This window comes from Etheostoma spectabile, chromosome 18 (assembly GCF_008692095.1).
Source record: "Etheostoma spectabile isolate EspeVRDwgs_2016 chromosome 18, UIUC_Espe_1.0, whole genome shotgun sequence".
Classification (NCBI taxonomy): Eukaryota; Metazoa; Chordata; class Actinopteri; order Perciformes; family Percidae; genus Etheostoma; species Etheostoma spectabile.
In genome coordinates this window covers 7023620-7040215 of record NC_045750.1, presented here as the reverse complement: position 1 = coordinate 7040215, position 16596 = coordinate 7023620, and the positions used below count along the sequence as shown (strand labels likewise).

The following is a 16596-nucleotide window of genomic DNA, read 5'->3' as shown; positions in this document are numbered from 1 at the left end:
TACCTTCATGAAATATTTAAAGAGCCCCTATTATGCTTTTTAGATTTTTCCCATCTTATAGTGTGTTATATAGTTTTTTATGTATGTAATAGATGTATAAAGTACAAAAAAAAACTGTTCACGCCAAAGGGAGCTATGTCTTCCACAGAGAGCAAAAACCCGTTTGAAATTCCTCAATAATTGATTTCATCGATTGGGTAAGCCAGCCCAGTTTTTTCAAATGTACTTGAATGTTCTACTTTCTAGTTAAAGCGGTCTACGTTATAGTTGAAGTGGCTGTGATCAATATTTTATAGTAACAATGGATCACAAGATGTGTGTGAAAGAAGAAGCTCTTAGTTATGAGCCCCCTAGACTTTGCAGTTCTCCTCAGCTCTAAGGAGCTTAAGTCTGTATTCACACAGCCTGCGTCGGGCGTCAGAGGGATGCGGCGAAAATGTAGGTCTTTCCATTCATTTTAAATGGGTGTGTTGATTGAGTGCTTTTAGGCTGTGGTGTTGGTTTGCCGCGGGGGGGGAGACAAAGTAAATGCAGCGGCCTGCGGCGAAAAAGTTGAGACAGGCTCCACTTTTGTAGAAACGCAACCCCACGTCACGCTGCGGTGGCCAATCATGTAACCTGCGATCACACTTGTCAAACTGTCAGTCGGTTTTGAGGCGGTGTGAGAATCCTGTACCCTGGAAATCCAGAGTTATCGCGAGAGCACAATTCGAATTTGCTTAGCGAGTTACTCTGGCATCGAGTAATGCTGCTCATTATATCATTTTATATACCCTGTAGCCGAGGTGCACCAATCACATTGGTGTATCTGATATAGGCGGGCCAGAGGCGAGCTGAACAGATGACGACAGTTTAATCTACCAGTTAGCTCTGCTGGTAGCTAAGCGTATGGGGCTCTGTATACGTCACCCCATGTATTGTTGTGATTGGTTGTAGTGGTATCCAATTGCGTGCAATGAGATTTTCAAATGCACGCTTGGTACCGCCCCTCGAGATGGGCAAATTTCATTACTCAATGCCAGACCCTTAATCTTTCAGATTTCAGTGTGGATTTCCAGACTAAGAATCCTATACAGGAAACATCACTGCCTCTATCGTTGCCACAAGAAAGTTTTAAAACACCAAAGACAAGCACTGAATTTCCCAGGAGTTTGTGTAATAGCTGAATGCCTGCCAAATAACAAATCTGTTGCGCTCGTCTCTTTCATTTCTCTCTTTCTGTCAGAAACATCAGTCAATAAACAATATGAGGGAAAACCGTAACTACTGGTGCTACATTAAGAACCAAACAGGACATCACCCTAATAGGCCATTTGAGTAGCACTCCAACCACCGCACAACCCTGCAGAAAATCGCTGGATTGCTTTTTTTGGTCTGAATCCAACTTAATATGTGCATTCAGCTCTTTGTTTTGGTTTTCTGTCACACAACTTTACTGTTTGGGTTCACTCTTGCCGCTCTCATCAGTATTATTGGACTTGATTGTTGGGGTCCTTTGTTCCTAGGGCCATCCAGCTTTTTAGTACAATACAAGGGAAGAGGGAAAAATTGACTTTGTGATATGTGTGTACATGTTTGTTTTTTTATTGTCTTGCTACTAGACGCCTAAAATGTCCTTTAGGATGAATAAAGTATCTATCTATCTATGTTTTGGGAATTAAATTGTTTAGAATTCTACATCAAAGTATAGTATATGAAAAAGTAACCCAGAATTGTCCTTTTAACTAGCTTTCACCTTGCAGGGTACTAGCACATCAAATCTTAAATTTTTAAACTGACAGATTATACGAAGCACAAAGTAAGCCACGTAGTCCCAAGGCAATATCAGCCTGCTTTTCAGTAGATGACAAATGAATCACACAGAGTATTTCATAGAAGAGCAGCTGAAGTGGTTATAAGCAGGCTGAACAAATTGTTAAAATAAAATGTGACCTTTTATTCTTATTCTTCTCCATCACCACAACATCACTCAATACATTACTCTGGAGCTCTAAAAGCACTTGCTGATCTCAAACACCTGTGAGTCAGTCAATCATAGACCTGTGACTCATGCAGGACAGAGAGAAGTGATAGAGAGACACAGAGAGAAAGAGAGGGTTGAAAGCCAGAGAACAAGACAAAGAGAGCAAAAAAAATGGAATGACAAAAAAATAAACACAAAAAAAGAGATTGAATGAGAAACGAGGGTGAGGAGGAAGCCAAAGAGGGAGTGAAAATGAGAATGTACTGTAATGGGGATGCTGGGCTGTGCTGCTGCTGTGTGATCCTCGTGGCAGGAGGTTTGGTAGCAGAAATGAAAGATCACATTCCTGTGGTTACAGTGATTTGTGGTCTTATAAATATCCAGTGTGTGGGCAGCTCTGCTTTTCCAGTATCCACGACCAGTTGCCCACTGAGGCAAGACAAGAAAAAAAAAACATGTCAATACCTATTGCAGTGAGTGGCCAAGAGGTATGTATGTGTGTGGATGGTAGGTACATATAGTATGTTTTTGTCTACTTGTGACAACTAGTCCTCAAACCAGAAACCAGGTTTGTGTGGTGGCTTTTCAGGCTAGGGCACTTGCAATACTGTGTTCTAGACATCGGAACAGAGATAAGAAGTCAGGGAATTATGACATTTTCCTTCAGGGAATGTATCAAGGAAAATCTATAATATATACTGTATATTCTAACCACAAAACCTGGTCATTTAGGCTTAGGATGCAAATTATTATTATTATTATTATTAGTGCTGTCAGTTAAACGCATTATTAACGGTGTTAACGCAAACCCATTTTTACGGCGTCAATTTTTTTAATCGCAAGATTACCGTTCTTTTTGGTCTAGCAAACTTGGCAGTTTCTTTCACATGCTGTTGCAACAACTAGTAATGTTAGAAAAACTACAACACCACACCGGATCTAGCTAAACCGGAAACAAAACAACAAGCAAGCTGCACACACTTGTTTGGGCTTGCGAGCCGGCTAAAGAGTAGTAACGTTACGTTTTGAGTGGATGGTGAGCGAGAGACAGCAAAATGGATGCCAATAAGATTCTGATTGGAAAGTTTACTTTTCAAAAGTTGACAAATGTTCCATTGACAAGACCAAAGTGATCTGTGTGTTTTTGTTTTAAACTGAGCTCTCATCGCAGCACGTCCAGTCTGAAATACCACTTGATGGCCAAGCACACAGCTGATGCTAATTCTACGCCCCCTCGCCAAAGTATTTTTTTCACCGTTTTAATGATGGACAGTGTTACATTGCGTGAGAGATTATTTGCTCCAAGTGAGAATGTTACGTGTGAAACTGAACACTACAGTTGGCTTTATGCCTATGTTGTTTTCCATAAAAAAACCTTTTGCACAAAGCAAGCCAATCCACTTTTCCATTTTGATAAGAGCATTAAATGAGAAAAAAAAAAATTATATTGTGACAAAAAGAAATCAAGGGACATTTAGATTAGATAAAAAAGTGTGATTAATTGCGAGTTAGCTATGACAATAATGCAATTAATCGGGATTAAATATTTTAATTGACAGCACTAGTTTATTTTTGGTCATTGTCACAACACTGCACAGAGAAGAGTAATGTGTACCTCAAAGACGTCACATGAAATTATCATGAAAAATGAATACCGGTAATCAGACTTAAATCCACCTGTGTAAGGAAGTGAGTCATTTTTCACACCATACAACACATGTTCACTGGGAGTCACATTCAAGGTCACCATTGCCTCATAGTATGTGATACTCGTTTGTCTAGACTAGTAAAAGTTTCATAACTGTAATGATACATCTATGTGAAAAAAGAATCATGATGGCATCTACTTTACTAAGCATACGCAATATGTGTTAGGTGTTTATTTACAATGACAATATATTTCTTTAAGGAAAAAAAAACAATTCTTGGTAAACATACAGTAGCAGTGGGGCTGTAATATTTTTGTATAAGTTTGCCAGACCTCATATAAAAAAACATTTGGACTGCAGCAATTTAAATTTCATTATTTAAGAGTTGCATTATATGATAAGAATGTAACAAATACAAATGGTAAATCTGAAATTGTTGAAACTGATAAGCATCGGTGTATATGCATGTTATATTGGGGGTTGGGTGGCTTTGGGTTTGCCATGACAAAAAAAAATCCTTAGAAGAGATGTCACGGTTTAAAAACGTTTGGCAACCATGGCTTCAGAAGGCAGAGCCATACTAAATACAAGAAGTGTGCACATTTCCCTGTCTGCGTGTATGTGAATGTCCACCAAAATACACATAAAAACTTCAAAGCATTTAGGTCATCGTTCCTTAACACGTCATGACTCATAGTCAAATTCCCCGTGGTAAGTATGAATCAGAAATTTACTTCTGAACCCTGATGTTTTACCTCTATGGAGTGTGAAATTAGTTTTCACTTCAAAAAACTCCATTCACATTTGTGGTCACAGAAGGCTTGTGTAAACAGTATTTGCTCAAACTTCACTCTATTGCGCAGCACTTTGCTTGTGCGTGTGTGGGTGTGTGTGTGTGTGTGTGTGTGTGTGTCTCAGTCACAAAGTGGCCTAACAGGAGACGATTAAGACCTCACACTATGTGCTCAGATGGCAATTAAAACAGCCATTAGAGGGAGAGGGAGGAGGAGTCATAGAGAGCAAGATGAGAGAGATTGACAGGAAACTAGATAACAAGACAGAGACAGGAATAAACAATGAGAATGAAATATCCTTCACAGCTGAACAGGCAGAAAGTTCATTATTTCTTAAAAAAATTGAGTTCGGGCTGGCACACTGTTTTTCCTATTATACCTCTCTGACAATGTGGTAATAAATCGTGAGTGGTAGAGAGCGCTCTCAACACCCACAGCCTACTATATGATGTAGTGGTGGAACTAAAAAGGGAAAAAAAGTACAACCATTTAAAGCAACAGGTAAGAGCATTATTGTTTCAGCAGGGATAGGAAGTGATTCATTCAGAAAAGTCACATGTACACTTTTGATGAAAGTGAAAAGTGAATCTCACCTGTAGGAGCTGTTGTCGGAACATGGGTTGTGAGCACGCACAACAACAAAGACGTGCTGGAAGTGTGAGCGAATATTTTTGGGGGTGAAGGGGAGCGCACCGGGTTCCTGGAACACGATCGTGACGATATCATTCCCAATGTGACGCTTCCGGAGTAACTGAAAAAACAAAGAGACAGCAGGAGCAACTTGCGTTAGATACTGACTTCTATCAAATTACAAAAACAAAAATACAGAAAAACAATGCAAAACTTTTGAATGTTCATAGACAAAGACTTCAGTGTGTTGGGTCTGTGAGCCCTTTAAATAACCTACCTGTTGCTTGTTGTTGGGTGTGTATGGCAGCATAGTAGACACATGAAACATGAGCTCATAGTCTTTGTAAGTGGTGTACATGGAGTGGGTGCCCGTCGAGTCAGCTGAGGGGGATACAAATACATGTGAATTTCACATGCTTTGGAAAACAGTTAAAAACTACAAATTTTCCGATCTTAGGCCCCTCTCTTCATGCAGGGTCGGTTTCTGGGTCCACACTCAGATATGGAAAAAGCATTTATATTCCCATGTAAGAATACTAAGTAACAATATACAAATATTGCCAGTTTACAATCATTTTAAGACTGTGGCTTCACATGGGCAAAACTAATTCAGTATTAAATCTTTACTTTGTAAAATTGTATTTTGAAACTATAAAAACCATGTAGTCATTTGGAGAAGCGTTTATAACATGTCTAGGAACAAGGACATACTGAAAAACTCTTCAAAATATATCAATCTGAATCTCTCTGAAACATTCCAAATATAAACTCCCATATAATGAGTTGTATAACCAAATAAATGAAAAAGCATAACCAAACATTATCATTATGTTCCCCATCTTCCTCTGCTGCAAAAGCGGATCAGATGGCCCTGTGTTCCCTGAGCTCTTAACAGGTTCTGGCCCTAAAGAGAGCCACTGCATTTTAACAACCACCTCCACAGTCTATTGATGTGCTCTGTTCAGAGAACAAAACAGTCACAAGGTGTTTAAAAGGCCATACTTAACCTAGCTAGATTAACTCAATTCATTACACTCCTTCTATTGGGAGTGCTTTGCATGGCTGTATTTAATTTGCTAGAGGCTACTGAAGGTTGTATTACATGTCCTGCAAAATGTGACTGAGTGTTTTTGTCTGAAGGATCATTACAAGGGAAGACTTAATTCATAAAAGAAAAGTATGGAGTTAAATATCAAAGCAGACATGATGTAGACATCCATCTTGTCTATAGCAAATGCAAAGGTGGTAGGCCAAAGGAGAGAAGAGGAGAACACACAGTGGATCAGTGTCCCCAGTATAATAATCTGACACCAGCGGCCATCTGTCTAAAATTAAAGGAACATTTGTTTTTAAGGCAGTGCATACTGAGGAAACTGAAAAATCTGTGAAAAGATGTGAAAGGGATTAAAGCAGACTGAGACTGAAGGCCAGAAGGGAGAAGCAGAAGTCTCAAAAGCATTTCAAACATTTGAGCCTTTAATCATAAACACGAGACTCCTAGATAATCAATGAGGAGTTTGCTGCTGTGGATCAGGCATTAGTGACACCATCAACTTATAATTTCTGGGCATGTACATACTCTTGGTGTCCAGCTGGGCCCGGTACTTGGTGAAGCCTTTGAGTCTAACCCTCTCCCCCAGCAGATGAAGGAACTCCTCCAGTGCAGGACCAGCCGATTCATTGTTGTACATCTCCTCCTCGCTGCTCTGGCCTGCCATGCAGTACATCACCCCCACCTTCCGCTGGAAACTTAACTATGGAGAGAAAACCAAGGTTGTTGCAGTGAAAAGGGGAGATACACGTATATATTACTGTTTAGAAATCATGTCAGAGTAACCATGTTGACATTTTAGGGGGAACTCATGTTGGCATTTCCAGAATAACCACCTTGGGTTGTACTGCAGTGATCGCAGTGCCATTTTCCAGAGAAATCATGTTGACATTTTTAGAGGTTCAGCTTTTGATGATTGCATTAGGGAGCATGAGAATCAAAAGGGCTTGTTATGTGTTTTTCTCCCTTTTTTTAGGTTGAGGTGTGTGATTGTGCATGTGGGCTGATATGTGAGGGAGTTTCTCTACTTAAATTACACATAAAAGCCTGTGGTAGTGAATAGATAAATTAAGCATAAATAAAAAATAAAACTAATTACAAATAATTCTGTTCCACAATGAGAACTCCCTCTTTGAAAAATGAAACACCTACACATAAAAGGACTCATAAAACACACAAGGATAATGTCTCGGAAACATGTGTCTTTAGTTCAAAAAACTGATCAATAATGCTGAATGGACAATCATGACAGTATGAAGTCTCAATAATATTGTCATTTTACTAATTGGATAGCAGTAACAAAAATAATTTCTTCCAATAGGAACAATCAAAGGAGATAATTAAAGTTACACAGCACATGTGTTCCTACCCCCTGCTCATCCAGCTTCATTAGCTGCTCGGTGACCTTAGGTGTGTTGAGTGCCAGGCGCAGGCAGTGTGCGTTGAGCTCAGGCACCAGGTACTCCAGCACCTCTTTGAGGGGCAGGCCTCGAGCTAGACCATGCTTAGATGTGGAAGGTACTGCATCTTCCAGGATGGAGCCCCTCAGGGTATTCAGCTGGAGACAGGACAACCAGAGGAAGAAGGAAAGAAAATAGGACATGCAAGAGTCAAGACAACCACTGATCGCTTGAGTTCTTTTAATTTTCACACTGAAACTGTGGAAATTACTTGCAAGTACAATTTTTTATAATAATAATAATAATAATAAATGTATGGTATACTATACTGTAACACTCTCTGTTGACTCATTAAGCTATGCTTAAGCTTCAGTAAATTATTATATATTTGGTGACATGTCATGTCTTGGTCTACAGTTGTGTCTTTGAGTGAAAACATTGTGACATACTATTAAAAACTTGTGCTGTTGGAGATAAAATTACATGAGTGGTCCAAAATACAACAATGCCACAGTCATTTCCTATTTTTTTCTTCTTCACTTATCAGTGTAAAACACTTTCTCTTATCACAAATACTGAATACAATGCGTTGAACATTTTGAAACACTTCCCAGGGTGATTTTATCTTCATTGCATATTACACTGGGGTATTGCAGATGCTTGGTCACAAAACAGAATCAGATGATTTGCTACTTAGATAATTATTCTAGTGGTTGTGAACCTTTTAGCTTGGCCCCTCCCTTTCTGCTTTGCACAATGTGCTGGTGTCAAAATCCCCCTATAGCTGGCGACAAGAGCAAAACTAGCTGTCCAGCCATCAGTAGAACTAGGGAAGTCACAAGAAACGGTACTTTGGTACCAAAATACCAATGGTACTTGTCTTTGAGTTGATTCTTTTGTTAAATTATTTGTGATTTTGTAATTGGTGTATTTTGTAATAGTTTTGTTTCATTTATATTTTGAAGGCTATGTGCCACTATTGTTGTGTTTTTAAAATGTTCAACTGTTATTTAAATATTTATTATATCTATTTGGTAAATCTATATTGTATTCACTTTTGTATGTTACTGTTGTCACTATTGCTGTTTTTTATAATGTTCAAATAAAGAAATGAATGTTAAAGTATTATTGTTCTTTTGTGCTGGTATCGACTTTGACATCGAGTAGCGTGTACTTTTGGTTGTATTGGTACCGACTACAAGATTTTTAATATTATGTTTGGAAAACTGCAAGGAGGCCTGTGTAATTAAATTAAATTTATAGCATAAGAGGGCTTTTTTTAAAGATAATCATCGCCATCAATGCATCATGGGCTCAAGATCGTTAAATATAAATCTTTTTTCTTCAAACTCCAGGCTAGAAATTGATTCTGCCAAACCATGTTCTCTGCTAGTGCAGGGATGACAAAGTGTGGAGAACTGTGTGGTTCAGGAAGACTCTTAGGATCGAGGCTAAAACAAACTCGAGGAAGACCTCCATGAATAAATCATGAGGACTGTAGAAGGACCAGGACCTGAATATCCATTATGAACAAATAAACACAGCTGGGTATCCGTAGTGGTCCTATGGCTCTTAAGAATCACTTTTATGTTATGTGTCTTCAGTGTTCGGTAGGCTCAAGGTTAGTGCCAACACCCTCGGGTTTAAACAAGCTAAAGAGAAGTACTCTAACTGAAAAGAGGACCAAAGCTGTCATCAGTGGTCACTGGTCCCATCTCTTCAACATCAATGCATCACAATACATCCCACACAGACATACACACATATATATCTATACCTGCCCAGTTCCCTGTTCTGAAAATAGCAATTAGAGAGGGAGTCGAGAGAAGGGAAGAAAATAGAGGAAAACACAGCACAGTAGGTTGTGCGTCATCCCAAGAGATTGGAAGGGCTATTACTCATGGTGCTCTTCAATACGAGAGCAATGCTTTCACTTCTCTACGCAAATACCGTTGGAGCTATTTTAGTCTCGTTTAGCTGTGAGATGGCACAGCTCAGTCCTTCACAGATAAAGGCTGACAAAGATGGTAGGTGGGCGTTCAGCACAGAGAACGGGACATGGATCTCTGGCTCTACTTTGTATAGGAGGGGCTGGCAGCAAAGCCTTGAGGGAATTCACACAAAATCTCCAATCACTGTGAATTACAGATTGAGCATTGTGAATAAACAATTGGGAAAATACATTTCAAATTACATCAAACATGCAATAATTTGAGGTGGAGTTAAGGAATGGAGGCGGTGGCATCTAAGGTCTTGAGCCATATCTGACAACCTTGAGACAAAGCTTTTATAATGTCTTCCTCCAACTGTGTTTTTCAGTAAGAAAGGCTGGGCGCTGATCCTATTTTACTCCTACACAACTCATAAGAGCTTCTCAGTAGCATCACTCAGTAAAGAGTGTACTAAATATTGACACATCTGTGAACATTAACATTCACGGCTCCAGAGGGAACAGCTACAAATACAGTATATCCTGGTGAATGGACAGATCAATCAAAAACAATAGTATAATAAGAACAATAACAAAATAACCAAGCTAATAAAAAACAATCTATATATACTGTATATCAGTATACAAAGTTTAACAGGTCCAGGTGGCCATTTTAATGTACCTCACTCGTTCTGAAGATGACCCTGAAGTTGTATTGCTGGCCGTGCTCCTTGTGTTCATCCAATTTCTCTCTCCTCAAACTCACTGCCACTGGGCCCAGGTTCTCATCTACCCCCAGGTAGTTCCAGTGTTCTAGGAGTGAGTATGAATGGGATTTTAGGCAGGGATGTACAGAAAAGGATGATGTGAAAGAGGGGGAAAAATTACAGAAAGGAAGAGAACTTGGAAAATTAAAAGGAAGACTTTACAATTTTGTTCATTTTAAAGCTCAACTCTATTGTTCTTATGTCCCTTGCATGTTTTAAAAAAATTGACATTTAAACAAAATGTTTTACTTTTATATGGTACTTTTATTGCATAAGTCCACGTTGTTTTATTTCAAGAGACTTTCAAGAGCTCTGTACCCAGCCCAAAGTCACCTATATTCTGGGGTATAACTGGGGTAAATTTCTGGGGTTCAGTTTAATGTAAATTAGAGCGGCTGTTTGCCTGCTAGCTCACTTAACAACGCCTCTGCTAATGTTGTGTCAACCCACAGTGGGTACAGAGCACCGCCCAGGTCAGCGGTAGTTTGTGGTCAAGTTGTCCCAGAAAAGGTGACTGTGCACTGGGTACAGAATACCGCAAGCTGCCGATTGAGGTGCACTCTCACTTTGTCAGCCTTTTTTTGCCCACGGCTCTGTTCTGAATGGTAGAGATAGCCACGCCCCCTGATTTGCATATAAGAGGTCAAATAAATATATGTGGTGTTAGTACATAGAAGTCCACGGAAATAAATAAATGTGGATTTATGAAATAAAAGTCTCTTGAAATAAATAAAGTGGACTTATGAAATAAAACTGCGTTGAAATAATTGAAAATAAAATCTTTTAATATATTTATTTAACTAATTGATTCATTTTTAATGTGAATATTTACAATTATTTATGTTTTTATTGCCTCATTTCTTTATTTCATGATGTGAAAACAGCATCCCATAAAATGCAGTACACATTTGCATTTGTGTGAAATATTGTGTCAATTATCAAAACAGATTAAAGCTTGGCTGTTAGCAGAAAATGCCATTTTCTTTGCCAATTCTGGGTATATTTTTTTAAGATCATCAAAAATATACAGAATACAGTCAATAGCATTAGGGCAACTTACAATCCAGACAAGTAGAAACCACTATCAATAATCAAGAACTATGAATCTAGCCCAGACTATCCTAGTTTGCTCACCTCTGAGGTAGAAGTACTTTCGGTAGTAATAGGTGCCGAGGTCAACATGTTCCATAATGTAACGTTTGGACCTGTCAGCATGTTGGCTTGGCCCGTCCTTGGCAGCCTCCAACACAGCCACACCAGCGTTAGTAAAATGAGTAGTGAGGATGGCATCCAAAGGTCCTTCCTCTGTACTTCCAGAGGAATTGCTTGAGCTGCCACCACTGCCTATGCTGCCCTGCTGGGGGATGGAAGACAAGGGCAAGTAAGCTGACAACTAGATTATTGATGTACATTTAATCTTTAGTGCATTTTTAACATTCAGTAATGACTTTCTAAGTTATCTTCAATTTTTGTGGTCTCAAAATGGGCAGAAAGACTTATATTGCAGTTTTAGACTTAAAATGGAAGAGCCCAGATAGTCATCTCTTTAAAAATGAGTGCATATATCCGTATTTAGATACATGTTTTATAAAAATGTCATCATTATATATTCTTGCACAAAACTTACCTGTTTAGGTGGAGAGATGTTCCTCTCTCTCTCTCCACCAATCTCATTCCTGAAACAAGGGCAGCTGAGCACCAGGTCATTACTCTTGTCATCACCAGGGTCCAAGACAGGGCTGGTACCGTGTCCTCCTCCTGTCCCCTCCTTGCTCAGCTCCTCTTGTGAACCACAGGGTGACCCGTACACTCCACTCTGATTGGAGGAGAGGGAGGATGTGGCCGAAGCAGAGGCCGCAGCAGCCGCCGAGGCACCGGTAGTGGTGTTCTTACGCTTGGACCCAGACTGCCGACTATGGATTACCTCATTGAGGTCAAAGAGTAGAGACTGGACATCAAAATGAGCAAAGCCTTTTTGACATGCCCAGGGTTTGGGAGGTGGGCCACTCTCATCCCCTTTCCCTCCATCTTCAGCATCTGAGCCAGCCCTCGATGAGTCACCCTCCACCTTCACACTGCGCAGCTTGCGGAATATTGACTCTCCCCCTGTCTCTGACTTTGACCTCCTCTTCAAGTGCTTTTCTCTTTCCTTCAGCCGGCTGGCAGGACTACCTCTGGCTGGACCTAATGGTCCATCTGGCAAGTCAAGGGCAGCCTGTTTTGTTGGGGCCACAGTAAGTAGCTCTGTGAGCTTCTCTGGAGCTGGGCTTCGCTGATCAGGGGCCTCAGAGGACTGGTATCCCTTGAGCATGTCAAAGAAGCTCTCTCCTGACACACCATGTTTATCTATGGATGAGGTGCTGCCATACTCACGGTGCATGGGTGTCCACCCGGAGAATGACCAGCCCTCATTACCGTCCACGTCCAGCTCACTGATAGTTATATCACTGTTACTGCGCTGACGGATGCGCCTCATGCCTTTGCGAGGTGAGCCCAGATAGCCATCCGGTGACAGGAAGCGATTGTCCTTTCCCTTGCCATGCATCTTGCTCTTTAGTGTGTTGTGGATGTTGCGCAGCATGGATGAGTCTTGTGGGCTTATCAGGTGGCCCAGCTTGGCTGACAGATTGCTGTGGGCTGTGACGGCTGACACCCCTCCTCCTCCACTGCCACCACCAACTCCTCCTCCACCACCACCTCCAACTCCTCCTCCTCCTCCTCCACTACTACTACCTCCACCTCCCCCTCCTCCAAGTCTTTCTCTATCTCCACTTCCTGATCCTGAAGAGCTAGTGGTGTTTGTAGAGCTAGGGGAGTCTGTTTCCACAGTGATATGCCAAACACCCCCTCCTCCCCCATCTTTCCTTGGGGGCCAATCAGCCACACGAGCACGAACCCCCATCTTGGGAACGCCGGGGTTGGTGCCAGTGGTCGAGGAAGAGGAGATGTGGGCGCTTTCACTGCGGGGTGGTGGTGCCCCTCCATTGGGCAATCGCAAGCGGCGTGTATAAAACTCATCAGAAGCCGGAACTGAGCCCCCGACCGAGCGCTCTGTCTGAGAACGCTTCAGACTGGTCATGATGGAGATGGGGAAGGGTGTGGGGAGGGAAGATGGGAAGAAAAAGGTAGGGATGGGTTGCTGATGGGTTTAGACTATGGTCAACATAATGCCCACTGACTGAAGTGATGAGAGTTTCACGAATACATTTGATGCTGCAGAAAGAGCCAAAAAAAGAAAACATGAATAGGACTCATCATTAAATAATCAATGATCAACAAATAACATTAAATCATTGTCAATAACAATAATGCGAGCATTCACAGTATGCGTGTAGAATTTCACCAATACCATAAGGCTTTTAAAAAGTGACAAAGATGACTGGCTTTAAACTTTTACGTATCAAATACTGGAATTTAAAAAAAGAAAGAAAAAAAAAGTAAAATGTACCTTATATAGAACAATAAATGCTGGCTTCAATATTCTTGTCACACAACACAGTTCAAGACCTTTGTATTATTTTAATAAAAATAAAAAACAATGCTCTGTACCTTGAAGAAACTTGATAAACAGAAATGTTTTAATGGTGAACTTTCACAGCTGAAGTCTCTAAAAAGCAGTCTCCATTGCAACCATACTGGACGAGAACTCAATTCAGTCTGGACAAGACCAACTCAGGAACTGAGAAAATAGTACAGAGAGAGAGAAAGAGGATAGGCAGAAAGGAAATGGATCAAGTTAGAAAACATCCGACATCACATGTTCCAAAGTATCAAATTGTACCTTTATTTTAAATACTCAAAGAGCCACCATTATTATTAAGTAAACAAAGGGAAACTACTGTTTTTTCCATGAAAAGGTGTAGGTCACAGAGTAGACCACTTACAGCCAAGGATTTGATTCACAGCTAAATTTTTCTTGGTGGGAAAGCTGACAAATTTTTCCACGTCAATATCAGTTTATTAGTTAGAGTAGTACAGTCTGTGAATCAGAATCAGCTTTATTTGCCAGGTATGAGGACACATACGAAGAATTTTGACAGTGTTGTCTGGTCTGTAGAAAACGTTGCCCAGGGGCTTGTCATCTTGGGCTACAAATCCTTTGTTACAAACAGGGAGGCATTTGGTGTTCATAATACATAAGACATTCACCAGGCAGTGATGGTTTAAGATCAATCTGCATCAGAGGATTGTCAAAGCCAGCATTTGTTCCATAACAGTGACTAAATGTTGATATACAGCGAGCCTCTGCACAAGCCCTGCATTGCCAGGCATGCTCTGGCGGCACGCGCCAAACGCTTTGGCTTCCTTTTTTAAAGGAGGGCTTCAACAATTTAGCATTGCCCTTTCCTGAATTTGAGGCAAAAATAATTAAATCCTGAAGCATCTGCAATTTTACAAGGTCTTCCGGAATGACGTACAAATACTCAAAAGGAATACATGTCATGACTTGTTTGCATTTCTTCAAACCAATCACAATTGTCTTGGGTGCAGCTAAGACCTGGACGCAGTGACGTGCCCATGCCAAATCAACACTGGAAGTAGAGAAGAATGGCTTCATACCCTCACTGTTCATCCAATAAGCCAAACTACTGCAGCATGTGTTGTGACCTTTTTTCAATAAGTCTATTACATGTCTCAAAATTTAGGAAATGGCAATGCTAAATTGTTGAAGCCCTCTTTTAAAAAGGAAGCCATGACATTTATTCCTTTTGAGTATTTGTGCATCATTCCAGAAAACCTTGTGAAATCACAGATGCTTCAGGATGTAATTCTTCTTGCCTTCACCAAGGAAAACATGTCTTTCTTGTTTGGATATTTCTTTATAACATCAAAAGGAGCCATGACACAAGCTGTAAAAGACCTTGAACTGCCCACACAATGTGGAAATTCCCCTGAAGGGCCTGAGATTAAAGTAATATAGAACCATATGTATAAAAAAAATGAAAAATTTAAAAAAATCAACGAACAAAAATCAACATCATAAACAATTAAAAAAAAAAAAAGATTTAACAACTATTGCCTTCCACAGTTAATATAAGAGCTGAGGAAAGACTTCTATTTGCATGTGTTTGTCTACTGGCTTGTCCATAATGGTGCATGACCTCTCCTTCCACACTACTGTGTATCAACATGGATATAGGGAATTGTACAGTTAATGTTTGAGTGTATATGTTTCCTTCCCACATACCGCGCTGTGAAAAGATTCTCAAAACACAACACATTACTGTTGAGTTTTTAAAATGTAATTATTCAGTAATTTAAGTAGCACTAACAGACTTTTTCAAATCATTCCCATACTCTGGGGTTGTGTCAGAAATGTCCCAGATATCTCAGTATAATTTTGGTAGGCCAAAGAGGCCTTTAGGTTTCCTGATGGAGATCATAAGTACTGTAAAATGTATCTTAAGGCTCATAAGCAGCAATTTTAGTCTCAACAGACATACAACCATCTTGGCTTGATAAAAATGAAACACTTAATTCTCAAAAGAGATGAATTGTGCAACTGAAAGAGCATGAATATGGATGAACCTCATCAGAGGGAGTTTTTACACCACATGCCCCCAACCCAATGTAGACCAGTGGTTCACCATTATTTTCAAAGCTCCTTTGATTAGATTGAAATCCCCTGAATACCAAATGAAAGACAAAGCATTGCAGCATGTATTGAAACACAGGTATGCGAAAGCGTTAACTAAAACGCGATGTTTCGTCAAATAAACTCCCACGTAGGATTGGGCCGTAAAAAGGTCAACAGGTATAGTGAGTTACAAGTAACATAAACACTGAGAAGAAAGTGGAGTGTGGTGATGGTTTCACACACATCATGGTTTCTTTTCTGGTGAAAGACAGTTTGTTCCCTGCGCAGCCACAACAGCCAATCAGAAGGCTCCCCACAATACAATGTGCATTAGCCTACTTTACAGATGGATGACACTGAATTTGGAGCTGTTGATAAGTGGCTTCTTGTAAATAAAAAAGAATATCTCAAATAACTACCTGCTGAGTGCATTTCTCTTTCTCAGCTGAAGACTGGGAAGTACTCATTAATGATTTAGGCGACACCCACACACACCCTCACCGAAACACACCCACACGCACCCCCACACGCACACGGTAGGGAGACTGGGAATTGATACGAATGAATGTGGCGTAGCGGGCCTCTCTGCAGTCGCAAAGGACCAATTACACGAACACATACTTAGTAACCTTTAGCAGTGTCTAAATGATGTTGATTCCTGAGGTAAATATGTAGCAACATTACTGAGGTTGTCTTCTGGCCCAGTCAACTGGAAACTGTTAACAGAGGGAGTTTTGTGCATCTTAGAGATAACGGTGAAAAGGGCGATAAGCACGACATTACTAAAACATGAAAGCGTTACTGTAACATGCAATTTACCATTGGATATTACAG

The 16596-nt window shown here is 40.3% G+C and overlaps 1 protein-coding gene across 1 annotated transcript in view; it reads right to left on the bottom strand.

Annotated features, from left to right (window-relative positions):
* sipa1l1 (signal-induced proliferation-associated 1 like 1) overlaps positions 1-16596 on the bottom strand; it is a 79909-nt gene that overhangs the window by 21931 nt on the left and 41382 nt on the right. The window contains 8 exon segments of the mRNA XM_032542419.1: positions 5000-5157; positions 5314-5417; positions 6616-6790; positions 7457-7645; positions 10100-10230; positions 11319-11538; positions 11812-13397; positions 13734-13863. Of these exon segments, the coding sequence (XP_032398310.1) occupies positions 5000-5157; positions 5314-5417; positions 6616-6790; positions 7457-7645; positions 10100-10230; positions 11319-11538; positions 11812-13263 (2429 nt within the window). The 5' untranslated portion in view covers positions 13264-13397; positions 13734-13863.